This window comes from Falco naumanni, chromosome 3, assembly GCF_017639655.2.
Source record: "Falco naumanni isolate bFalNau1 chromosome 3, bFalNau1.pat, whole genome shotgun sequence".
Lineage (NCBI taxonomy): Eukaryota > Metazoa > Chordata > Aves > Falconiformes > Falconidae > Falco > Falco naumanni.
Genome location: NC_054056.1, coordinates 341188 through 360768, shown reverse-complemented (window position 1 = coordinate 360768; position 19581 = coordinate 341188). Strand labels below are relative to the sequence as shown.

Below are 19581 nucleotides of genomic sequence, written 5' to 3'. Positions count from 1 at the left end.
CTGAGTCTCTAGTGACCAACCAAAAGAAATAGTCCCGTTCTTGGGACTGGAGAAAACCCCTTACAAGGCCAAAATAACCATGGAGCCATTTATTTTCACCTACTTATTATGGGCAACAAGCAGGAGGATGCCTGAAGGTGTCATGTTAAGTGGGAATAATTAGTTTAGGTCCTCACCAAAACGCTCTCAGGTGCAATTAGGAGTGTAATTAGGAGAGACGAGGCTGCTTTCCAGCAAGGTGCAGCACCCTAGTTCTTCCCCACTCATGTTCCCCTGCAGCTCCTCCTCCTCAGGTTTGTTTTTCTATAGGACAAAGCTCTGGGTGTGCAAAACTTTCCATTGAGCTTCTGGTGTCTGAGCTCTGGCCACCATGGCATTTGCACAGCTGAAAACCTCCAATCCCCGTAACAAGGTTTTTAACCTCTCTTTAATGTGATGGTGGCCCCTGGCTTCATTCAAGTCTCAATTTGATTTTTTTTAATATCTGCTCTAACAGTGAGGGTCTCTGGTGTGCTGGGGCTGTGGCAAAGTTAAAGCAAGCCGCAGAATCTGACCAGACCTGTCCCTCTCCAGCTCTGCCTTCCAGCTCATCGCTGCTGTCATCCCACATCAGGAGGTTGAGTCCTGGTTGGAGAGGACATTGTGCCTTTCCCCCACAGTCCTTGGGGAAGGGGGAAACTGAGGCAAGGACTGATGATGCCCTTTCCCACAGTGTGCTGCCCACCAGCACTAGCAGACACGATCTAATCCATGGCACAATGGGTTATAATCTCTGCCTCCCCTGGGGAGGGGGATGCTCCCCCTTTTAGTTGTCTGGCTGGTGGGGAAACCATAATTTTCAGCCCAGAGTTGCATCTGGGGAGATGGGGGAGCAGAGAAACATGAGCTGCTGGGTCAGCGGGCTGTGACACATGGCTGCCCCTCTGCAGAGATGCACTGTGGTCCCCAGAGCCCTGGGCATGGGAGAGGAGCCCCTGCCTGTTCCCACCCCCTGCCCTGCATTATTTACACCTATTTTGCAGACAGGTAAACTGAGGCATGTGGTGACTTGTCCCCTGTGTGTGCCACCTGAGCATGTGGCTGTGCCTACAGCTCCCTGCCCCTCAACAACACCGAGGAGGTTTGTCTTGGCTGAACACTACCGCCATGGCCTGGGTGTGGAGCATGGGACTGGCTTCACCGTGGGTTGGGTAGGGCGAGCAGCCCTGGGGCTGCTGGATCTCTGTGGGGGAGCCGGAGGCAAGATGGGAAGTGTGTGAATCCCGAAGTGCCAGTTAGCAATGTCCTGCTGCCAGGAGGCCGTAGGGGAGGTGTTTAACAGACATAGCGGCAGTCCCTGTGCCAAGCGCTTGAGGAAGGGCACGGAAAGATATGTATATATATATATATAAAGTCCTATTTTGCAGCTCTATGGAGAGCTGAGTCTTAGGGCGGGGAGTGAGCACTGAAATGCGCCTTTGTGGAAGGTGAGAAAAGCTCAAGACAGTTTTGCATGTTAAGCTGTGATAGGATTATGGAGCAGAGCAAATTAAATCAATTCTGTAATGACTGGGGAAGTTCCTGCTGACGGCAGCGGCTTCGGAGTCCCAGGAAGGAAATGGTGGATGGAGCGGGGTGGGGCTGGGACCCACTGTGAGCATCGGTGGATGGTGGTCTGGGGTCTGCGGGCAGTGTGCCGGGGAGGGCAGGATTTTCCCGCGGCTGCCTCTGTCACCATGGCAATGTGCGATCCTATGGGAATTAATGAGTCTAGAGCACACTGTGAATCCTTTGGGGTGGAAAAGATATCTGCCCAGTCAGGTAAAACAGGGAGGTGGAGGAGGCCAGGCACCCCAGCTGTCTGACCCCTGCCTGTCCCTGCCTGCTAGCCTGGCTGGTTTTGCTCCATCCCATGCAGGCTGTCCCTGTTGCCCGCCCTGGATTAGCAGGATGTTGATGGTAGGAGGATGGAGAGCACCGTAAGTTTGGGATTTTTCAGCAAGCAGGTATCATGGTGCTCCAGGCTGTGGCACGGCACTTTCCCCATTCCTGGGGACCAAGGCATGTCTATAGAGCCCCGCTATGGCTTGGCTTTTTCCCTGTGCTGGGTCACCCAGGCTTGGGGGAACCTCCAGCTTCACTCTCACATCTGCCGATAGAATGATTTCCAGCCAAGTGCTCCATCAGCTGTGGCCAAACCCACAGCCATGGGACAAAGGATCATGCTTTGATCCACTATGGATGCAGCAGGAGCCAAACACGGCAGTTCCCGAGCGTGCTTAGGGGGACCTGCCACCCCAGGGGAACCCCAAGAAGCCACCTCAATTACCTGATGCAATCCCAGCCGACGCGTGGCAGAGGCTCACAGGGCTCATTTGTGCCTCTTCATGTGACGTTTTGCACATAGCAGGAGGTGGGGACTTTTGTTTGTGTGTTTGGGTTTTTTTCTCCTCCATCTCCCTGGAGGTAAAAAGCGGAGCGTACTGGGAGATGAGGTGTTAGCAACAATTTATTTTGGGAGGTTTGCTATTTTTCATGCCAGCCCTGGCTCAGGGATATTTATTGTGTAGTGGGGAAGGATCTGGCACTAATCCATTGAAGAATTGGGATAAAAAATTACAGTGGAGACAGATGATTCCAAGGAGGAAGAGGAAGAAATGCTATTTGAAGAGCTGAGCCTGGTCCAGATTACCTGGCCTGGAGGTTCGTTATATTCCCTGAGCGATGGTTAAACACTCACAAGCACATGCGTGCAAATGCCGGTTTTGGGATGCGCCTGCACCCAGCCTGGCTCCTTGCAGTGTTGCCTGCATTGGCAGCAGATAATCGATACAAAGCCAGAATAATTGCTGGTCCTTGGTAAATGTTAATGATTATTTTACTTGCATAAAATAATCGGCCTATTAAATCAAAATGTACTGGGGCTTAGGCAGCTCTTATTCAGGGACTTAATTAACCTGAGAAAGAATGAAGTTACACGAAATAACTGGCTACTGCTTGCCTGAGCTCACACTACCTCTTGCGAGTGGGATCTCTGCTGGTTGTAAGCACCAGTCCCCGGGTTTCCACCAGCATCCTGCACCCCCGAACTCCAGCTATGCTGTGGCACTGCCTTCTAGCCCAGCCTCCTCAGCTTTGTCACAGCCATCTAAACAGCTTTGGTGATCTCTAGCAGCAGTCTGTGGGCAAAATATTGGCTGGGGCTGACCATGCTGTGACACTGAGGTCTTTTCCCAAAGCAGCAGGTCCCGGCAGCACTGAGATGCTGTCTGGAGCAGCTTTCCAACAGATTTATTTTTAACTCACAGCCTTGGATCGAAGAGTGGAAATTCAGTGATTTTTTGTAGTGGGAAAAGAATTGTGGAGTCTTCAAGGTTCAGAAGCAATGTTTTCTTTCCAACTTTATGTGCAAGTTAATATTATTTCAACTGTTTATGGTATCACTAAATCACATGTTGGGGTGAGTTATTAAGGTTTTCTATATAAACCACCAGAAAAGTGCTTTCAAGGGGTGATTAATTGAAAATATCCTGTGGAAAATATCATAGAAATAATCAACACCTTTCCTGCAATATGTTCTCAGTTCAAATGTGTTTTCCTGGAGAAAACAGCTTTCTGCCCCTGACGGATTGCTGACCCTGGCTGCCTCATTCCGAGCTTTCCAACATGGCCAGATTCAGCATCTCCCTTGAAGGACACGACCCGGGTTGCTGTTACTCTTGCACACTGCCATCGCCATTTGCATTGCTTCATCCTGTCAAGGCCAGTCTCCTGCCCATCTTGTGCTCTCCCCTTGCCCTTGCAGCGTGCAGGGCTGCGGGGCTGCTGCTGGGAGCAGGGGGTCTCAGCTTCCCAAAGCTCTCACTGGGCTGAAGTGCAAACAAGACCTTTGGGGCTTTGGCTTTCTGTTTTTGCTGTTTGTTTTGCAAGCAGGATGGGATGTAGAGACAAGAACCTGTGCTTGGCACCAGGGGGTGGGGAGGGGTGGGGTGGCAAGCTGGTCCTTGTGCTCACCTGCAAACCCTGTCCCTTCTTCCAGGCTGCTTTCACACTAATTCAGTCTTTCTTTTCCTTTTTAACTGCCCACCTGTGGGGATGTGGGACAGGCTGGTCCCCTTTGTCCCTGTTGATGCTCTCCACATGCATCTTTCCCCCTGCCTTGGCCCAGTCTCATGCCCCAGAGTTGTGCCAGAGACTGCTGGGTGGCCATGGACACCCATATCATGGGATAAAATCGCCTCTGTCTGCAGCCTGCCATGCCAGGTCTCCCTGCAGCAGGAGCCTTCTTGTCTTGAACCCCATGTGTGGTGCTGGGGCTGCAGCTGGAGGCAGTGGGAAGAGGCACATGGGGTCCTCAGGCTGTGATGCTTTGCTTGGGTTTGCTTTGCCTCTGGAGTTGCTCAGCTCTGCTTACCATGCACGCTGCCAATGAGCCTTACACACATACCAGGGAAAGGACTTTACCACCTAGCTTCCACCCCGTCATCACCAGCCTGAGCTCCAGGCACAAACCAAGCCTACATCCCAGCTGCCTTAGAAACCACTACATTTCAGCTCTTACTATTTCCTTTGTGATTCCCTCAGGGAAAACTCTTGATCTTCTGTCCACAGCTGGGGGGGGGTGAGAAACATCCACAGCCTTCAATCACTTCCACCACCCAGACTGGGGCAGATAACTCCCATCCAGGGCTGCTGGGGCAGAGGGAGATGCTCTGACCCTCCACAAAGTCCTGCAGACAGCAGATGCCAGGACTCAAGTCAGGATTTTTTGCCCGCCCCCCCCCCCCCCCCGCCGACTGCTCCCCAAGGAGCTCCTCCATGTTTTCAGGGGCAGCTCTTCTCCCCTTCTCCCACCACAGCCCACCCCATGAAGCCATTTAATTCCTTCTTCCCCACAACACCCCCAGGAAAGCAGACCCCAGATCCGGTTCAGGTGAATGTGCTGGAGGACACCACCTAACACCCTAAACCAGCAATGGCTGCATCACCATGGAGGAGGCAGTTTCCATAGCAACAGTTGCCATGCTGATGGCTACCGGCAAAGGGCCTGAGAGCATCCCAGGGAGGTTCACCAGCCTTTCTCTGTGGTTAAGATGGATTGATTTATAAGGCTGCCTTCCTCCTGGTGTGAAAGCCAGACACTCAGCAGTAGATACCACTTTTGCAACAGCAGCACATTTTGAGTTTAATATTCGGGGCAGGTTTAGGGAATTTTAAGTCTTTGCAAAAGCCCTGCTACACAGTGGGAACACCCTAAAAAATATAACACCCTAATCTTCCCTGCCTAGGGAAGGAGGGATGCAAGGGTGCATGGGATTTAGGAAGACCCAAACCAGCTGGTCCCCTTCCCCAGGACACTGCAGAGGGGTCTGTAGGAGCATGTTTGTACCATACAGGAAGGTGGCAGGCAGGTCCCCTCTGTGCCTCAGTTTCCCCATCTTTTCAGTACTCAAATCCTATGGTGTACATAGATTGCTGCTCATGGGAGGGCTGAGGGTGATCTTTTACCTGAGCTTTAAGTGTTTTCACCTGTAAAAGGGTGTTTCCCACCTTTGTAAAGGGAGAGAAGAGGGAGGGATGGAGCTTCAGCTGTGCTGGCTGGGTTAGATGCACATAGGTGATGGAGAGGAACTGAAGCCTCTCTAATATCCCTGCTCAGCTCTGATGGTGCCAGGCCAAAGGGCTCTGAGCTCTTGCTTGCTTTCCAAGGCTCTTAGTGCAGGATTTGGGTGTGATTTTTGCTGCTGTGGCTCCTTGGCTGCCATTCCCGGCTGGGCCAGCCAAGCTTCAGAGGTGAGGCGTCAAAGGGGACAGCAAGTGGCTGAGTGAGTGTTGCTGCCTGCTGGTCTCATCCAGCCCCGTGGCAGCTGCAGAGCAAAAGGGTCCTCTGGGATCAAGAGGAGAATGTTTTTCTTATCTGAGCTCAATGTAGTGGCCCTGTCAACTCTAAAGCTGCTGACATCCAAATCCTTTGGGTCTGGCACTTATTTTGGGTCGTTTCGAGCATTGGAGGAACATTTATTGAAGATTGACTTTCTGACCCTGACCTATGGAGAGTGCTTTGCATCAGGGCTTGCTGTTATAGTAGCAGATCTATGACCTTTCTGGACATTGGAGGAGTGGGAATAGGGCGGGTGATTGGGGTATGGATGATGACTGAGCTGGGTGCTGGCCCAGGCTGCCCCTGTGGCTAGCATGGTAGTGATGGGCTCATGGGCTGAGCCACGGGGATGTAATACAAGTGGTTCCTTTTCTTCAAGACAGTCCTGAGCATGGCCCAGTGGAAAGCCACCACCTCGCAGGGCACTTTTAAACCTTTTCACCTCCCATGGACTTAGACATCACCAGCCAGTGTCTTAGGCCCTGCTGCCTCCAGCAGCTTCACCTTGACCCCGGTTTAATTTCCCTAATGAAGCCCAGCTGAGGGAAGCAGTGCTGAGCTGGTTAGCGGAAACCCCCTGCCTGCCAAGATCCATTAGCTTGGAAGCTGTAATTGCATGGATGAGAACTGCTCGAGCTGGCTAATCAGTGGTCCTCGGCATCCTGCTGCGGGCAGGGCAGGGCAAGGGGTGGCATGCGGCGGCATGCGGCAGGGGACACAGGGACCAGGACATTGTGCTGGGGTTTTCTCCCTGCCTTGAGGAGCCTCTGTCCACTGGCCCAGCTTTGCATCAGATGCCTGGAGAGGGCTGCACAGAGGTCCTGGGGGTCCTGCGAGCGTGTCCCACCATCCCAACCATGGGAAGAGGCTGATGAAGGGGGTGCACGTGGCTTGCATGAAGTTCATACAGTGGAAAACTGTCTTTTTGGGCTTGCAATCCTGGCTGGGGCGGCAGCCCCATCCCATCCCTCCTGCAGCAGGTTTGGGACAGTCCCTGACATCATTCCTGGGGACCAGGGGCTGTGAAGGACAGGTCCAGCATGCGCAGGGGGTCCTGCCAGTGGGCTCCCTCTGGCCTTGCTCTAACCATGCAGAACCTGCTGGGTCGAGGATAAAGTCTGGATGAATTTTCTCTTTTGGGACAAATCCAACCAGCTGCATCTTTGCTGTGATGGAGGCTGTGACGGATGGGGAGGCAGCTGCAGGTCATGGGGTGGGAGCTGCCATCCAGCATGATTTGTGATTTCCCAGGCTGGCAAGATCACTGTTCCTCTCCCCTTCATCCCAACCATGCAAGGGAGAGCAGCCTCTTCATTGCTGGGGAGGGGGTGGGGAACAGGGGGCCATGCATGGCTGCGGGGCTCGGTGCACGCAGGGCATTAATGATCTAAGCAGCAGTAAATCCACATAAACACCAACTGTTCCCAAGATTTATTGCATGCGCCTGACCTGATACCATCAGTGCTGCATCTGGGGCAGCTTGGCTGGAAGGAGGTTTACATCAGTACTTCGGGAGTGGAGCAATGTGGGGGCTTTTTTTGGGAACAACCGTGTTCCTAACACCTCCCCCTCTGCGTGGAGAATGCCTGGAGATATTTCACAGGTCTTTATTAATAAATCTTTGTAAAGCTTGATGGGCTGGGGCTGTGCTTGCTGCAGCCAGGGGGTCCCCTCATGCCTGGTCCTGGCTGTGTGGTTATTGAGGGGTTTATGCTGGGCAGATGCAATTCTAGGGTGAAGGATGCTGGAGACAATCAAAGGGTTGCCCAGTATCCTTTGCTGCTTGCCTTGCTTTTGTACCACCAGCTTCACCTGCATGCAGGAGCAGTTCGGGAGCATCTTCTGGAGACTTGCAGACAAGCAAGAGAAGGGAAACTCATCCCATGTTAGGTCATGTTTCACCTCCTCTGAGCAGCAGGAAGGCTGCAGCTTTATGAATGTTGCAGTGCAGTAGCAGCGTGGTGCCTGATTGTGCAGGAGCTGTTATTCCATGCACTGAGCTGGACAGGCAGCAGCTGGAGCTGGGCTGCTGGCGGGCTGCCCTGTGCCACGGGCTGCTTGAGTCCCTCCTTGGTATAAACTCCACTGACAGCTGCCGATCCTCTGGAATCCACTTAGGACAAAACCTGGCTGAGAACATCTCTGCTCTCCTGCAGGCTGGCATGTGAGGGGCAGGCACAGGAGAGATGTCTCTCACATTTGGGGAGTTGTCTCTGGAGGGCGAGTTTTGGCCCCGGAAGGTGTCTTATTGCTGTGAAGTTTTTCCAGCTGCAGTCAGCAGCTCCAGGAGATAGATCCCTGCAGGGCTGTGGCACAGATCCTGCTCCCTCAACCTGGAGGGAGTGATGTGCATTGCAGGGGTGAGGATCTGAGGAGGAGTCAGGCCCAGAGGAAAGGTTCCCAGCTCCAAACATCTGCATCATGCCAGAGAGCCACTAGCTGCAAGCTGGAGCACAGCATTGGTGGGTGGCATGGGAGGAGGATGCTGGAATCAGGCACCGGTGCCTGCGGATTCCTTACTGAACATATGCTGAGCAGGGGGTGCTGGGCTTAGTTGCTGTCTGATCAAAATACAAGGGTGTTAGTCTTGTGGGAAAGTCTGCTTTTCAGGTTGCTTTTGGATTTAGGGCTGGACAGTTCTTACTGACACCTACCCATTTGCCCTTGCGGCATCACTCCAGGCTCTTCTCCTGGGCATTCATTCACTGGTTCTGTGAGATGGATGGATGGATGGATGGATGGATGGATGGATGGGGGCTGGCATGGCATGCTGGAGCTATGTGCTTCCATTTTTGTTTCTTGGTCCAAGCAAGGGGGAGCTGGGGCTTGGTGGCTGGAACTGCCTCATCTGGTTCCAATTTAAGGGAGAAACAGGCTTGATGGCGCTGGGACATATGGCTCCCATTATGGCAAGGCTTTGCAGGTCACGCAGAGAGAATCAGACTTCTTCAATGAGCTGCTGGCGACTGTGAATTTGAAATGCCAGGATGGTGCATTTTTGCGGGGGCAAAGACTGGCTCTTCCCAGTGATTTGGCAAGTGTGTGGGGCATTGGAGACTGGCAGGATATAACCAGTGGCTGCAGTGATAGGGGGAAGCGTTGCTATCACTGGAGATAAAGGAATAGATCCAGCCAGAAAAAACTCATCAGCACTTTCAAGACAGACAGACCCTTAAAAGCCCAACTCCCCTTGACCTTCCCGATAGATTTATGTCCCCAAGAATGTGCTTATGCTGTCACCATGGGTGTATGACACAAGTGGTATATCTGCAGCACCCCAGTGACTATATAGGTGGGGTTTGGGCAGCAGACATCTCCTTGGCTTGGGCACCACGGCAGCAATCAGCTCTCAGCCTCTGGGAAGGGTCCTCCCATCTCCCAGCCTGGATCCGGCATCTTGCTGCAGCCGAGGGCTGCTGGGTTTTCTCTCCTTCGGCAGCTGATGGGCTCTCGGAGAAGAGATGTGGGGACAAAGTGTGAATTAAGTCCCAGATTTCTATGTCATGGACCTTCTGACTTTTTGGAAGTCCTTTTTGTTCCAATCTGGAATGAAAACTAAGAAACTCAAACGTGTTGTCAAGAGGTAAAGTGCTCTAATAGGTGAAAGGGACCCTTCAACCCCTTATTTTAAATTTAAACACTAACCTGGCTTTGTACATCTTGGAACATCTGATGCTATCTTGCAGATCAAAGCCTCCTTGTTTGGTTTGTAATTAAGTGTCAAACCATTTCCTTGCAACACAAACAGGAGACACTTTGATCTGCAAAGCAAGATGTTTAAGAGCCCTACTAGCAAGGGCTCTTCAAGTTTTAGCAGCACTGTAAAGCAGTGGCATATTTGAAGTCTGATATTGTTTCATATTGAGATTTTCCAAGTTATGGCAGCTGATAGTGTGTGTTACTGTCACACCTGTGCCAGGAGTCACATGAAAACCATCTGAACCAAAACAATAGCAAGCTGAAGAACCAAACTCATAATTTTTCTAAACAGTTTCCAAAGCAGTTGTTGGGTTTTTCCCCCTTTTCCAGAGGTCTTGTTTCCATGGGAAATGTTATTGGAGTCAATGTGAGCTTTCCACAAAATGTCAGCTCGTCTGAAAGATTTGCAGCAGCGAATTGTTTTTTGGGGAAAAAAATCCCATGATTCTGGGTCGTTCAGCTGGAGAGTGCTGCCTGTGCTCCTGCTCCCTTGGTCTTGCTTTTTCCTGGCCCTTTGAACCTGCGTGTCATTCTGTGAGGGCTATCTGGGGGTGTCTCTGCAGGCACCGCTTTTGATTTGCTCAGGCTAGAGCTGCTCATGCGTCTCTCCCTGCAGGCTCAGCGCTGGCGCAATGAGAACTACGAGAGGCCCGTGGACCTGGAGGGCTCCGGGGATGATGACCCCTTTGGGGACGATGAACTGGATGATGTCTACTCAGGCTCTGGCTCAGGGTGTAAGTAGCTGTAGGGTTCCTGGAGAAGGGTCCCTAGGGAGCCTGTCTGTGGGTTTTGATGGGACTAGAGAGGGGGCTTGCCATGGGATGTGAAGGAGGATATCGCCCCTTATCCACCTCCGGAGCTGCCTTCCTGCCCTTCCTAGACAAAAGCAAAGGGAACTGTCCTGAAGGTTGGGCTCAGGTGGCTCTGTTTCCCATTTAAGTCTCTGGCCCTGATGGTCAGGATTAGCCCTGCCCCAGCGCAATGGCATGTGCCATGTTATATGTTATGTTTCATTGAACCCAGAGAGGGGCTTCAGCCACCGCATGGCATTTATAGCCCTCGGTTTCTGCTGAACCCAGAACCAGTCCATGCTCTCATTTTTTTGGAGGGTGAGGCCAGGTGCGTGTCAGCCCTCAGAAATGCTGGGGCAGCAGCAGCTTCACCCTTTGCTGTTCTTCCCCTCTTTCAGATTTTGAGCAGGAGTCGGGACTCGAGACAACAGTTAGCCTCACCACGGACACATCTGTCACGCTCCCCACCACAGCAGCTGTGCTGCCCATCACCTCGGTGCAGCCTGTGGCAACCCCCTTTGAACCTTTCCCTGCTGAGGACACCACCCCCGAGCAGGCAACCAGTGTCTTGTATATCCCCAGGATGACAAAGGCACCAGTGATCCCCAGCTGGAAAGCAACCACCACCAGTACCACTGCCAGAGACTCCCCTACCACCACAACCACCACCACGGCCAGCACCACTACCACTGTGGCCACAACCACCACCAGCACCACCATGGCCACTGCCAAGCCCACCACCATCTGGATATTCCTGCCCCCTTTCATCACCAAGGCATCCACCACCCAGGCCACGACCCTGGAGACACCCACCACCTCCACCCTCGAAACCAGCACGCCAACAGAGGTGGCCACATCATGGCTTGTCCCCACCAGCACAGCCAAGCCCAGGTCCCTGCCAAAACCAACCACCTCCAGGACTGCAGACCTCACAGAAAAAAGCACTGCTTTTCCATCCAGTCCTACCACGCTGCCGCCCACAGAAGCCCCCCAGGTAGGAGGCAGGAGCCCTTCTCACCTGCTAAAGGGCTTGTGGGTCATGTTTGAAGCCAAGTGATGGTGATGGGAAACCTTTGGGGTTGATCTGTCCTTAACCAGTTGCTCAGAGGGAGGTCAAGCCAGGTTGGGCTCTTCCCAGCTCTGCAGAGAGTGGAACATTTGGGGAGCTGGAGAGGGGAGATTAAAGGGAGGGGGGCGGTTATCATAGGCACAGCCTGGTGATGGGGCTGGTGTGGAGCTGATGGGGGCACCTAGGGCTATGCCACGTGTTCCTGGTTTCCCTGGCTCTGCCTTGCCCAGCTGCTCCAGAGCAGCTTCCCCAGGCAGGAGTGGAGCAGGGCTGGGGGTACCACCACCTTACAGGGAAAGAGTGGCTTTCCTCTGGCTTTGGTGTCTGGGCTCATCAGACCATTTCCCAACTTGCAGCCTGTTAGTGGGAGGCCCAAATGCTCTGAAATTATGGCTTGATGGTGCATTTCCAGCCCGTTGGGTGTTCTGAGCAGGGGATTTAATCCGCTGATCCATCTCTCATTCAGAGCCCCTCAGGGACCCTTTGAAAACTACTTTGAGTGAAAGGTGGAGTGATTTGTCTAAACTAGTCCCTCTTTTCTGCGTATATATAGTATGTATAGCGCTCTGGGCTCTTGCTGACCTTCAATTAATCTCTGTCACAAAAACACTTGCCTGTGGGAAGCAGTGAGCCACGCGCTTGTGCTGGGGGCAGCGTGACACTGAGAGGGCTCCTACTCACCCAGCTTCATCCCATCAAGCACTTTGCTCATCCCAAATTGTAACATCCCAAGGCAGAGGTGGAGGGAGCTGTTTGCCCCGTGAAGGAGGGATCCTAGGAAGGTTTTGCTCGAGGATGCTCAGTGTGGTCCAGGTCAGCATGTGGACACATAGGTCAGGCTGCCAGGACAAGGGGGAAGGTCGTGGGGGGGGATTTGGCCCTGAGGTAGCTGCAGGTGTGGGGATATACAGAAGGCAACGAACAAGTCAGCATTGGGCTTGGGGGGGATGGAGCAGCTTATTTGCCTGGCCTGTGTTTGCTCTCCAGGCTGGGTTCGCCTCTTTGCCAAGGGGGCTTAGTCAGGGACCACAGCAGGGAGCCGGGCTGGCTCCATGTCCTGGGTGAGAAGGACCCATCTTCCTGCTCCTGCCCCATGCCGCAGGGCCCCAAGCATCAGAGCAGGTTGAAGGGAGGAGGGAAGGGACCCCCCCCCAGGGCTCACCCTTAGCATCTGATCCTTACACTTGCTATGTTGCTGTAGCACAGACGGTTGCATCACTTCATGTCTAGCGAGGAGCATCTGTGAGATGTTTCTGCCAGCTGTCAGTTTACACAGAGCCCAGAGGAGGGGCTGGGATGTGGGGCTTTCTTTAGGGGAAGCTACAGAGAACAGGTGGGAGTTTGTACATCTCGAGGGCACCTGGGGTGGGGACAGGGAAAAATGGTCCAGCTCGGCCACGGTGGCCTCAGCCTTTTGGTGACCATCACGATATGAGGTTGTGTTGCTTGCTTGCATTATAACCGTCCACTTCAGTGGCACAGGGAAGGGACAGTCCAACATGATCCCCCATATTCGCTGCTGAGAGGGCCTATCACTGGTACTGTAATGTCCTTCCTCTGGACACATCAGAGCTGCTGGAGGCAGGAACCACTCTTTGGTCCTTGTCCCCTGCTCCATCTTGTCCTTTCTCCCAGATGGAGCCAGGGGAGGTGACGACAGTCCTTGACAACGAGCTGGAGGTCCCAGTCAGCAGCGGCCCCAGCGGGGACTTTGAGATCCGGGAGGAGGAAGAGACGACTCGTCCCGAGCTTGGTAATGAGGTGATGGCTGTTGTGACACCGCCATCGGGACGTGCGCTGGGCAAGAATGCAGAGCCAGGGATGATCGACAACACGATAGACTCTGGTAACTCGGCTGCTCAGCTCCCTCAGAAAAACATCCTGGAGAGGAAAGAAGTATTGATAGGTGAGACTGGCAGCTGCAGACTTGTAGGGGGAGAGCTGGTGTGTTCGGAGCGGGGGCAGATTGCTGGGCTGTCCGTGCCCCGGGAGAGGGGTCAGGCTTTGGCAGGGTGTTGGGATAGTGTGGAGCCTGGGATAACCCACACTCATCTGCCAAAATAGCTCTAGGGTCTGTGCTGGGGGGGTCCCAGGGGTCTTCGTGTCTTTGCCAGGAGTGTGCAGAGCTGTGCACAGTTTGTTTTTGCTAAGATGGGTTTCCAGGAAATATGTAGGATGTTAGGGGAAAGATGTGCTACAGTGTTGGCTGAATACCACCTGGCCACCCCTAACTGCAGGGGAGGAGGGAGGTGCCCTGGGAGGGCCACTTGTCCCAGCCAGAGGGACATCAGAGATGGGGCAGAGATGTCAGTGTCCCAGCCTAAGGGAGCTGGAGGTGATGGCACGACAGAACATTTATTGTGCTGGTGGTCTTCAGCTGATAGTGGCAGGTGCTGGCAGGTGCCCAAATGAGCAGCTTTTTGGGGGACTTTCTGCACCCTCCTTGCATGAGGTGACAGCCTGTGCAGGGACCTCTCTCTGTGCCTGAGCTGCCTCATGCCAGCCCATCACCCACTATGCAGCTGTAGAGCAGATACCTTTGCGTCCTACCCACCCTTCAGCATTGCTGCACTTGGGAGCTTGTTGAAGCTCCTTGAATCATGCGATTGCACCTCACCTTCATTTTCAGTTTTCTTAACCATAGAGTTCAGGAGAAAAAATTGCTCGCAAACTTGCAAAGCATGAACCCCGGAAACCAAAATGATTCCCCTCCCCCCCCCCCCTCAGTATTTGTGCTGAAAGACAGACTGGGGGTGCGGGGCGGCACTGATGGCTGTGTCACTTCTCTGTGTTGCAGCGGTGATTGTGGGCGGCGTGGTGGGAGCCCTCTTTGCTGCCTTCCTGGTCATGCTGCTCATCTACCGGATGAAGAAGAAGGATGAGGGCAGTTACACGCTGGAGGAGCCCAAGCAAGCCAACGTGACATACCAGAAGCCCGACAAGCAGGAGGAGTTCTACGCATAGAAGGAGAGCGTGGCGTGCCTTGCGCTCCCTCCCTCCCCACTCCAAACTCTCCCTCTTCCTCTACTTCATCCAGTCTCTCTCTCTCTCTCTCTCTTTTTTGGATCAGACTGTGAATTTAAAAAGCAAAACCTGCAACAGCTAAAGAAGAAAACACACCTTCGGCATGATGAAAAATCAAGTGCCCAGAGCATCGTCGAGTTCAGACTGAGTACCACTGGCCTTTCTGCTAGCGGGAGGGACAGGGCAAGGAGCCAACGCCAAGGAACCTGTGCCCGGGGGGTGCTCTGGCGAGCCCGGGATGGGGCAGTCAAGCTGCTGATGGCAGCCGGAGGTTAACGGGGCTTTTCCCACCAACAGAACAGACTCCAGGATCTGGACACCTTCTACCAGCTCTGGGGCGCAGGGGGGTTGGTTTGGATTTATCTCCCCCTATTTTTTTTTTCCCTTTGGAAAGGAGGGATGTATCTTTCCCTCCCTCTTTACTTTTTATTTTCTTTTTGAATGGGGTTGGTTGCTTTGCAGGAATTACCTGGCTCCCTGCTTCTGTTTGAAGAGAGGACGCAACTCTCAAATATGCTTTGAACCTTGAAAAAAAGCACAAGGGGCTGGAATACCTGATGCCCTGGGATTTGCTCGTGGAGTGAGGGGGAAACCCCCCCCCCCCCCAAACATGGCCAGTACGCTGGAAATGATCTCTTTAGATCAACTCTTTGGAGAGTTTGTGGAGCAGCAAGAAGCTGCATTGGGGATTCTCATGCTGCTCCCCTCCTGCTACTGCCTCACTTCACTGCATCGCTGTGCACAGCCAGAGACCTTAAATCTACAGACACTGCGTGTCACCAGCCGCTGCGGGGTTTGGATGAGAAGGGACCTTGCTTTTGCTGGGTTTTCACTGTGACCAATAAAACTCAGCTTGCGCAGTATGACCTACAGCAGTGGTTTTAAAATGGAGTGGGACGTTTCTTGGTGGGGAGTTGGCAGGGAGAGGAGTTGGAAATGGAGAAGCTGACTCCTCTCCGCTGTTCCTCCAGAGGGGACAACAAAGCTCGACAGGGCATGAGATGCAGCATAAGAAAAGGAATGCAAGGCAGAAGCGATACCCTGGGGGTCGGGCAGGGGTCCCCACCAGGCCACTCACACCCAAAGGTGAGGATGGTGTGGCAGAGTGGTGGCTTTCCACTGGTCAGCCCCAGGGCAGGTTGGTTGCTACGTATCTTTTGCAAGACCCAGAACTGATGGTTTGTGTTTCTTTTGTTGTTGCTTAAATTCTAGTATAACCCACAGGGCACCCAGGAGCCTGAGAGCAATAGATCCTGGAGGCCATTGTCACCCAAGTGCAGTGGTTTCCCCTCTGAAGCTACCTAAGGTGCAGAGCAGCAGGGCGTGATTCAGAGTCCAACTGTGCCTTCTGGAAAGGCTGGATTTTTTTTTGAGCAGGCTCTCTGCACAGAAAAATCAATTAGGTATTTCAATGAGTTGGCTTTTAATTAGCTGAAGCGCTGTTTGCGATGCAGTCAAGGAGCTTTGTTTGCATGATGGTTGTGATCTCAATGGTGTCCCATGGAGACCTTGGTGTTGCTCTTAGAGCGATTTGAACAGGGGAAAAAAACGGGGGAAATTGGGTTGCTTTCACTTGTTGCATCATGAATTAACCTGCACAGACAGTGACACTTTGTCCCCTCAGGGTGTTAGTGTTTATAAGGATTTATGACCCTGGTGGAAGCTACAAGACAGCAGTGCTGCTTTATGTCAGGAATTTGAGAGGCCAAATGCGTATTTTATATATATATATATATGTATATGTATATATATATATATATATATATGTATATACACACACACTTACATACATACAGTTTATATATATATATATATATATATATATATATATATATATATGAGAAATGAAATCCCTGTAAATTTTCGTGGCACTGTATATGATGACTGGATGGGACTTTGTGGTGTGAAGATGTGTGATTTGGGCTATGCTCCCTCGGGGTACACAGTGCAGGGGCTGCAACCCAAAACATCCACCTGGTTTTACTTCAGGGCTGGGAGTGGAACCCCTGTGCACAGGCCAGCTCTATAATCCCCCTTTTAGGGAAGTCAGCCTGAAAATCATCATTGGTTTTGTTCTTTTGGTTTGTAGAAGATGGTGCTGCTTGATGTCTTGGATGGTGGCGCTGAAGGGCAGATGGTGTGGAGAGTGTGTGTGTGTGTGTGCGCGCGCGTGTGTGCATACCCATTGCTTGGGTCCATCCCGGCTGCAGAGAATGAGGATGCTGTGAAGGGGGGGCCACGCGTCTGAAGAAGGCTGGTGTCAACCAGCCAACTTTCTCTGACCTACTTGAAGGGGAGAGTTTTGACTCATGGGTTTGATGATTTTGGGGTTTTCTTGTCCTGTTGAGATGACACAAAGCACCTTAGCTGCCGGGCAGTGGCAGGAATCAAGCTTCTTCAGGATCTAATGAGTTGGGCATGGCAACTATCAAGGCCACCCAAAGTCACCATCTTTTGGAAAAACATGGACTTAATCTTTTGAGCTTGCATTAAAAAAAACAAACCAACACCCTTCCAGCTTAATCTTTTAAATGCTGCTTTTCTTAGCTGCTTCCTTAATCTTCTTCAATTTTTTTTTTTAATAGTCTGAAGTTCTATTATACAATTTTTTTTATCCACTCAAGCTTAACCTTGGTTCACTCAGCTGGTGTTAAGTTGTAATCCTGGCAGTTAAATCCATTACAGTTTCAGAAGTGAGGAAGGCTGAAAATGGGAGGGCAAAAGGAGGCTGGGCAGTGCTTTCTCCTGCAGTAGTTAAAAGTACAAGACAACTACATGCAAAAATAGGTGAAGGCAATTAAACGGGCAATCAGAATTGTCCAAAGTCTTAATTCATTGTATGTTTGCTGCTTCCATGCATTTGCTGTGTTGCTGTCTGCCTGGAGAGGGGATGTGAGCCCAAGGGCACTCACTGTCTTTTGGGCTTGGAGCTCACCTTTTTCTGGTGATGGATTATGACAGAGCCTTTCCTGTTGCCTCAGCTCCCCAGAAGCACTGGGTTAGTTTTTGGAGTTGATGGTTGGAAGAAATAAGCCTTGTCTTGCTGGTGGATGGCTGATTTTGTGTCTCCCTTGTAGGGTACAGGGTGGCTAGAGGGAGCTGAATGTGGGCTGCATTTTTGGGGGAAAGCCCGTCTCCAAAAAAATTGCAGATACCATCAGCTTTCTATTACCAGAGCAATGGGGATGGGTAAAACCCCAAAGAAACCGAGTTGAATGACGCTGCCAGGGTATGTCAGGGGGTTGGGGTTGTGGTGGGGGTGGGCTGCAGTGTGCCCATCCCCAAGGCTGTGCCTGGCATCATGTGAATGTGCGTATTGTGGTGCTGAGCCTGAGGCTGTGCCGAGGGCAGCCGGAGGCAGAAGGTGGGCAGCGGGACATGGCTGCTCCCTCCAACGTGCTTCTGCACAGGCACATGCGCCTCACCATGCTCTGGGGCTTTTGAGGGATTCCTGGTGCAAAAACGGATGGGGAAGAGGTGAGAAAGCATGGAGGGGAGGAATGTAAGCATCTTTCCTCAGCTGTTGATTTGGCTGCAGAGCAAGTTTTTAGGAAAATTAACTCCAATGGTAGCTTGAGCATCCCCTGCATCATCCCCTCCCAAAGCCTGCCAGATTTGGCTTCATCCCCCTCTGCACAAATTCATCCCCTTCCCCAGCCTGTGTGTATCCCTTGTGGTGATACCGTCCATGAACAGCTGCATTCTGCCAGTTGGGGTGGTGCCCAGGTGTGCTCGTCCTTCCAGCTGTGTGCCCTGAGGACATGGGCGGCCATGTGGATGTAGAGGATGACTTTTCCACTTGCTTTTCCATTTTTTCTGCATGCTTCTGTGTGTGTGTGATACACTAGAGCTGAAGGAAGACTCTTTGCCATTCCAGTTTTGTAATTTTAGGAAAGCTGCAATTGCAAAGCGTGAAAGACGGTGTTGGTTCCTCTCCCAGCTGCGTGGGTTTTCAGTCTCCTCTCTCCTGTGATTCGCAGCAGACATCACCTTGGAGGAGAATGATAAGTAACCAATGACTCCTGGGCCACATAAAGGAGGAAGCAGGAGGAGGGGGTCAAAGGGAAGGGAGGACCAGAAAATGATGTGCAAGAGCCCAGACAAGGGACTGGAAGTGGGAGGACAGGAAGGGCAGGGGATAGAGGTGGTCCCCCCCGACCAGTGGCAGGACCTACCCCCAGACAGGTTTTGCAGGGCTGGAAGGGGGTTGCCTCTTTCCTCTAAAAATCATTTTGATTTTGGACCTTTCAAAAATAAGCAGCAGGACCCTGCACTGGGGCGGATCCCGCTGCAGGGAAGTCAATGGTACTGGGCTGGTTTGCCTCCAAGTTTCCCATTCCCTCCTCATTTTGCTTGGTGGGTGCCAAAGGTTCCTGGGAGGGAGCAGCTTTGCTCCACATGAGCCTTGGCTCCTGCTCCCCAGACTCATAATTCAGAGCTATCCCACCCTTGCCATGAGTCACCAGCACAGAGGCTTTAATAGGAACAAAACCATTAGCTAAGAAAAAACAATGGAATTTTTTTTCTCCCTCCTACCACCCTTTTTATGATTATAAGTGTTTCTGGGCTCAGAGGTTTTCTGCAAGGCTCTGGCTGCTCCTGAAGTGACATTGAGTTTTCAACACTGAGAGGTTTATTAGAATAACTGGCATCTCACCGGGCACCTCGCCAGCTGCTCAGCTGGGCTGGAGCCTGCAGCGACAGGGATGGGTGTGTTGTGCGTGTATGTATGTATATATATATGTATGTAATTAATATGTATGTATATATGTATATACGTGTGAGTGCAAAGCACGCATGCATGCGCAGGTTCAATATAAATTCTGCACTTAACGAGGAGGAGGGGGGATTATCCAGCACCGTGTGCTGGGCTCCGCAGCCATTGGACCCTGTCCTCTGCCGTGGGCTGCAGGATCAGGCCCCACTCTGTGGGGTCCTTCCTTCCCTCCCGCTCTTCGCCCTGTCACAGCAACGACCTGATCCTGGCTACCTTGGTGCTGGGTTGGGGTCTGCCACGGTGGGGGTTAAGGAGCCTTTTGCTGACTACCACATCACCAGCTGGAGCCGAGCCGGAGCCTGGGATGGCCGAGGCTCTGTGTTCGCTGTGGTTTGTCCCACATACCTTGTGCCTGCAGCTC

General features: G+C 52.3%; 1 protein-coding gene across 1 annotated transcript in view; it reads left to right on the top strand.

Moving 5' to 3' along the window:
* The window catches only part of SDC3 (syndecan 3), a 41299-nt gene extending 26268 nt beyond the window's left edge, over positions 1–15031 (top strand). The window contains exons 2-5 of the mRNA XM_040588697.1: positions 10176–10293; positions 10749–11344; positions 13055–13325; positions 14217–15031. Coding sequence (XP_040444631.1) covers positions 10176–10293; positions 10749–11344; positions 13055–13325; positions 14217–14383 — 1152 coding nt within the window. The 3' untranslated portion in view covers positions 14384–15031. The remainder of the gene's footprint in view (positions 1–10175; positions 10294–10748; positions 11345–13054; positions 13326–14216) is intronic.
* Positions 15032–19581: the final 4550 nt, after the last annotated feature.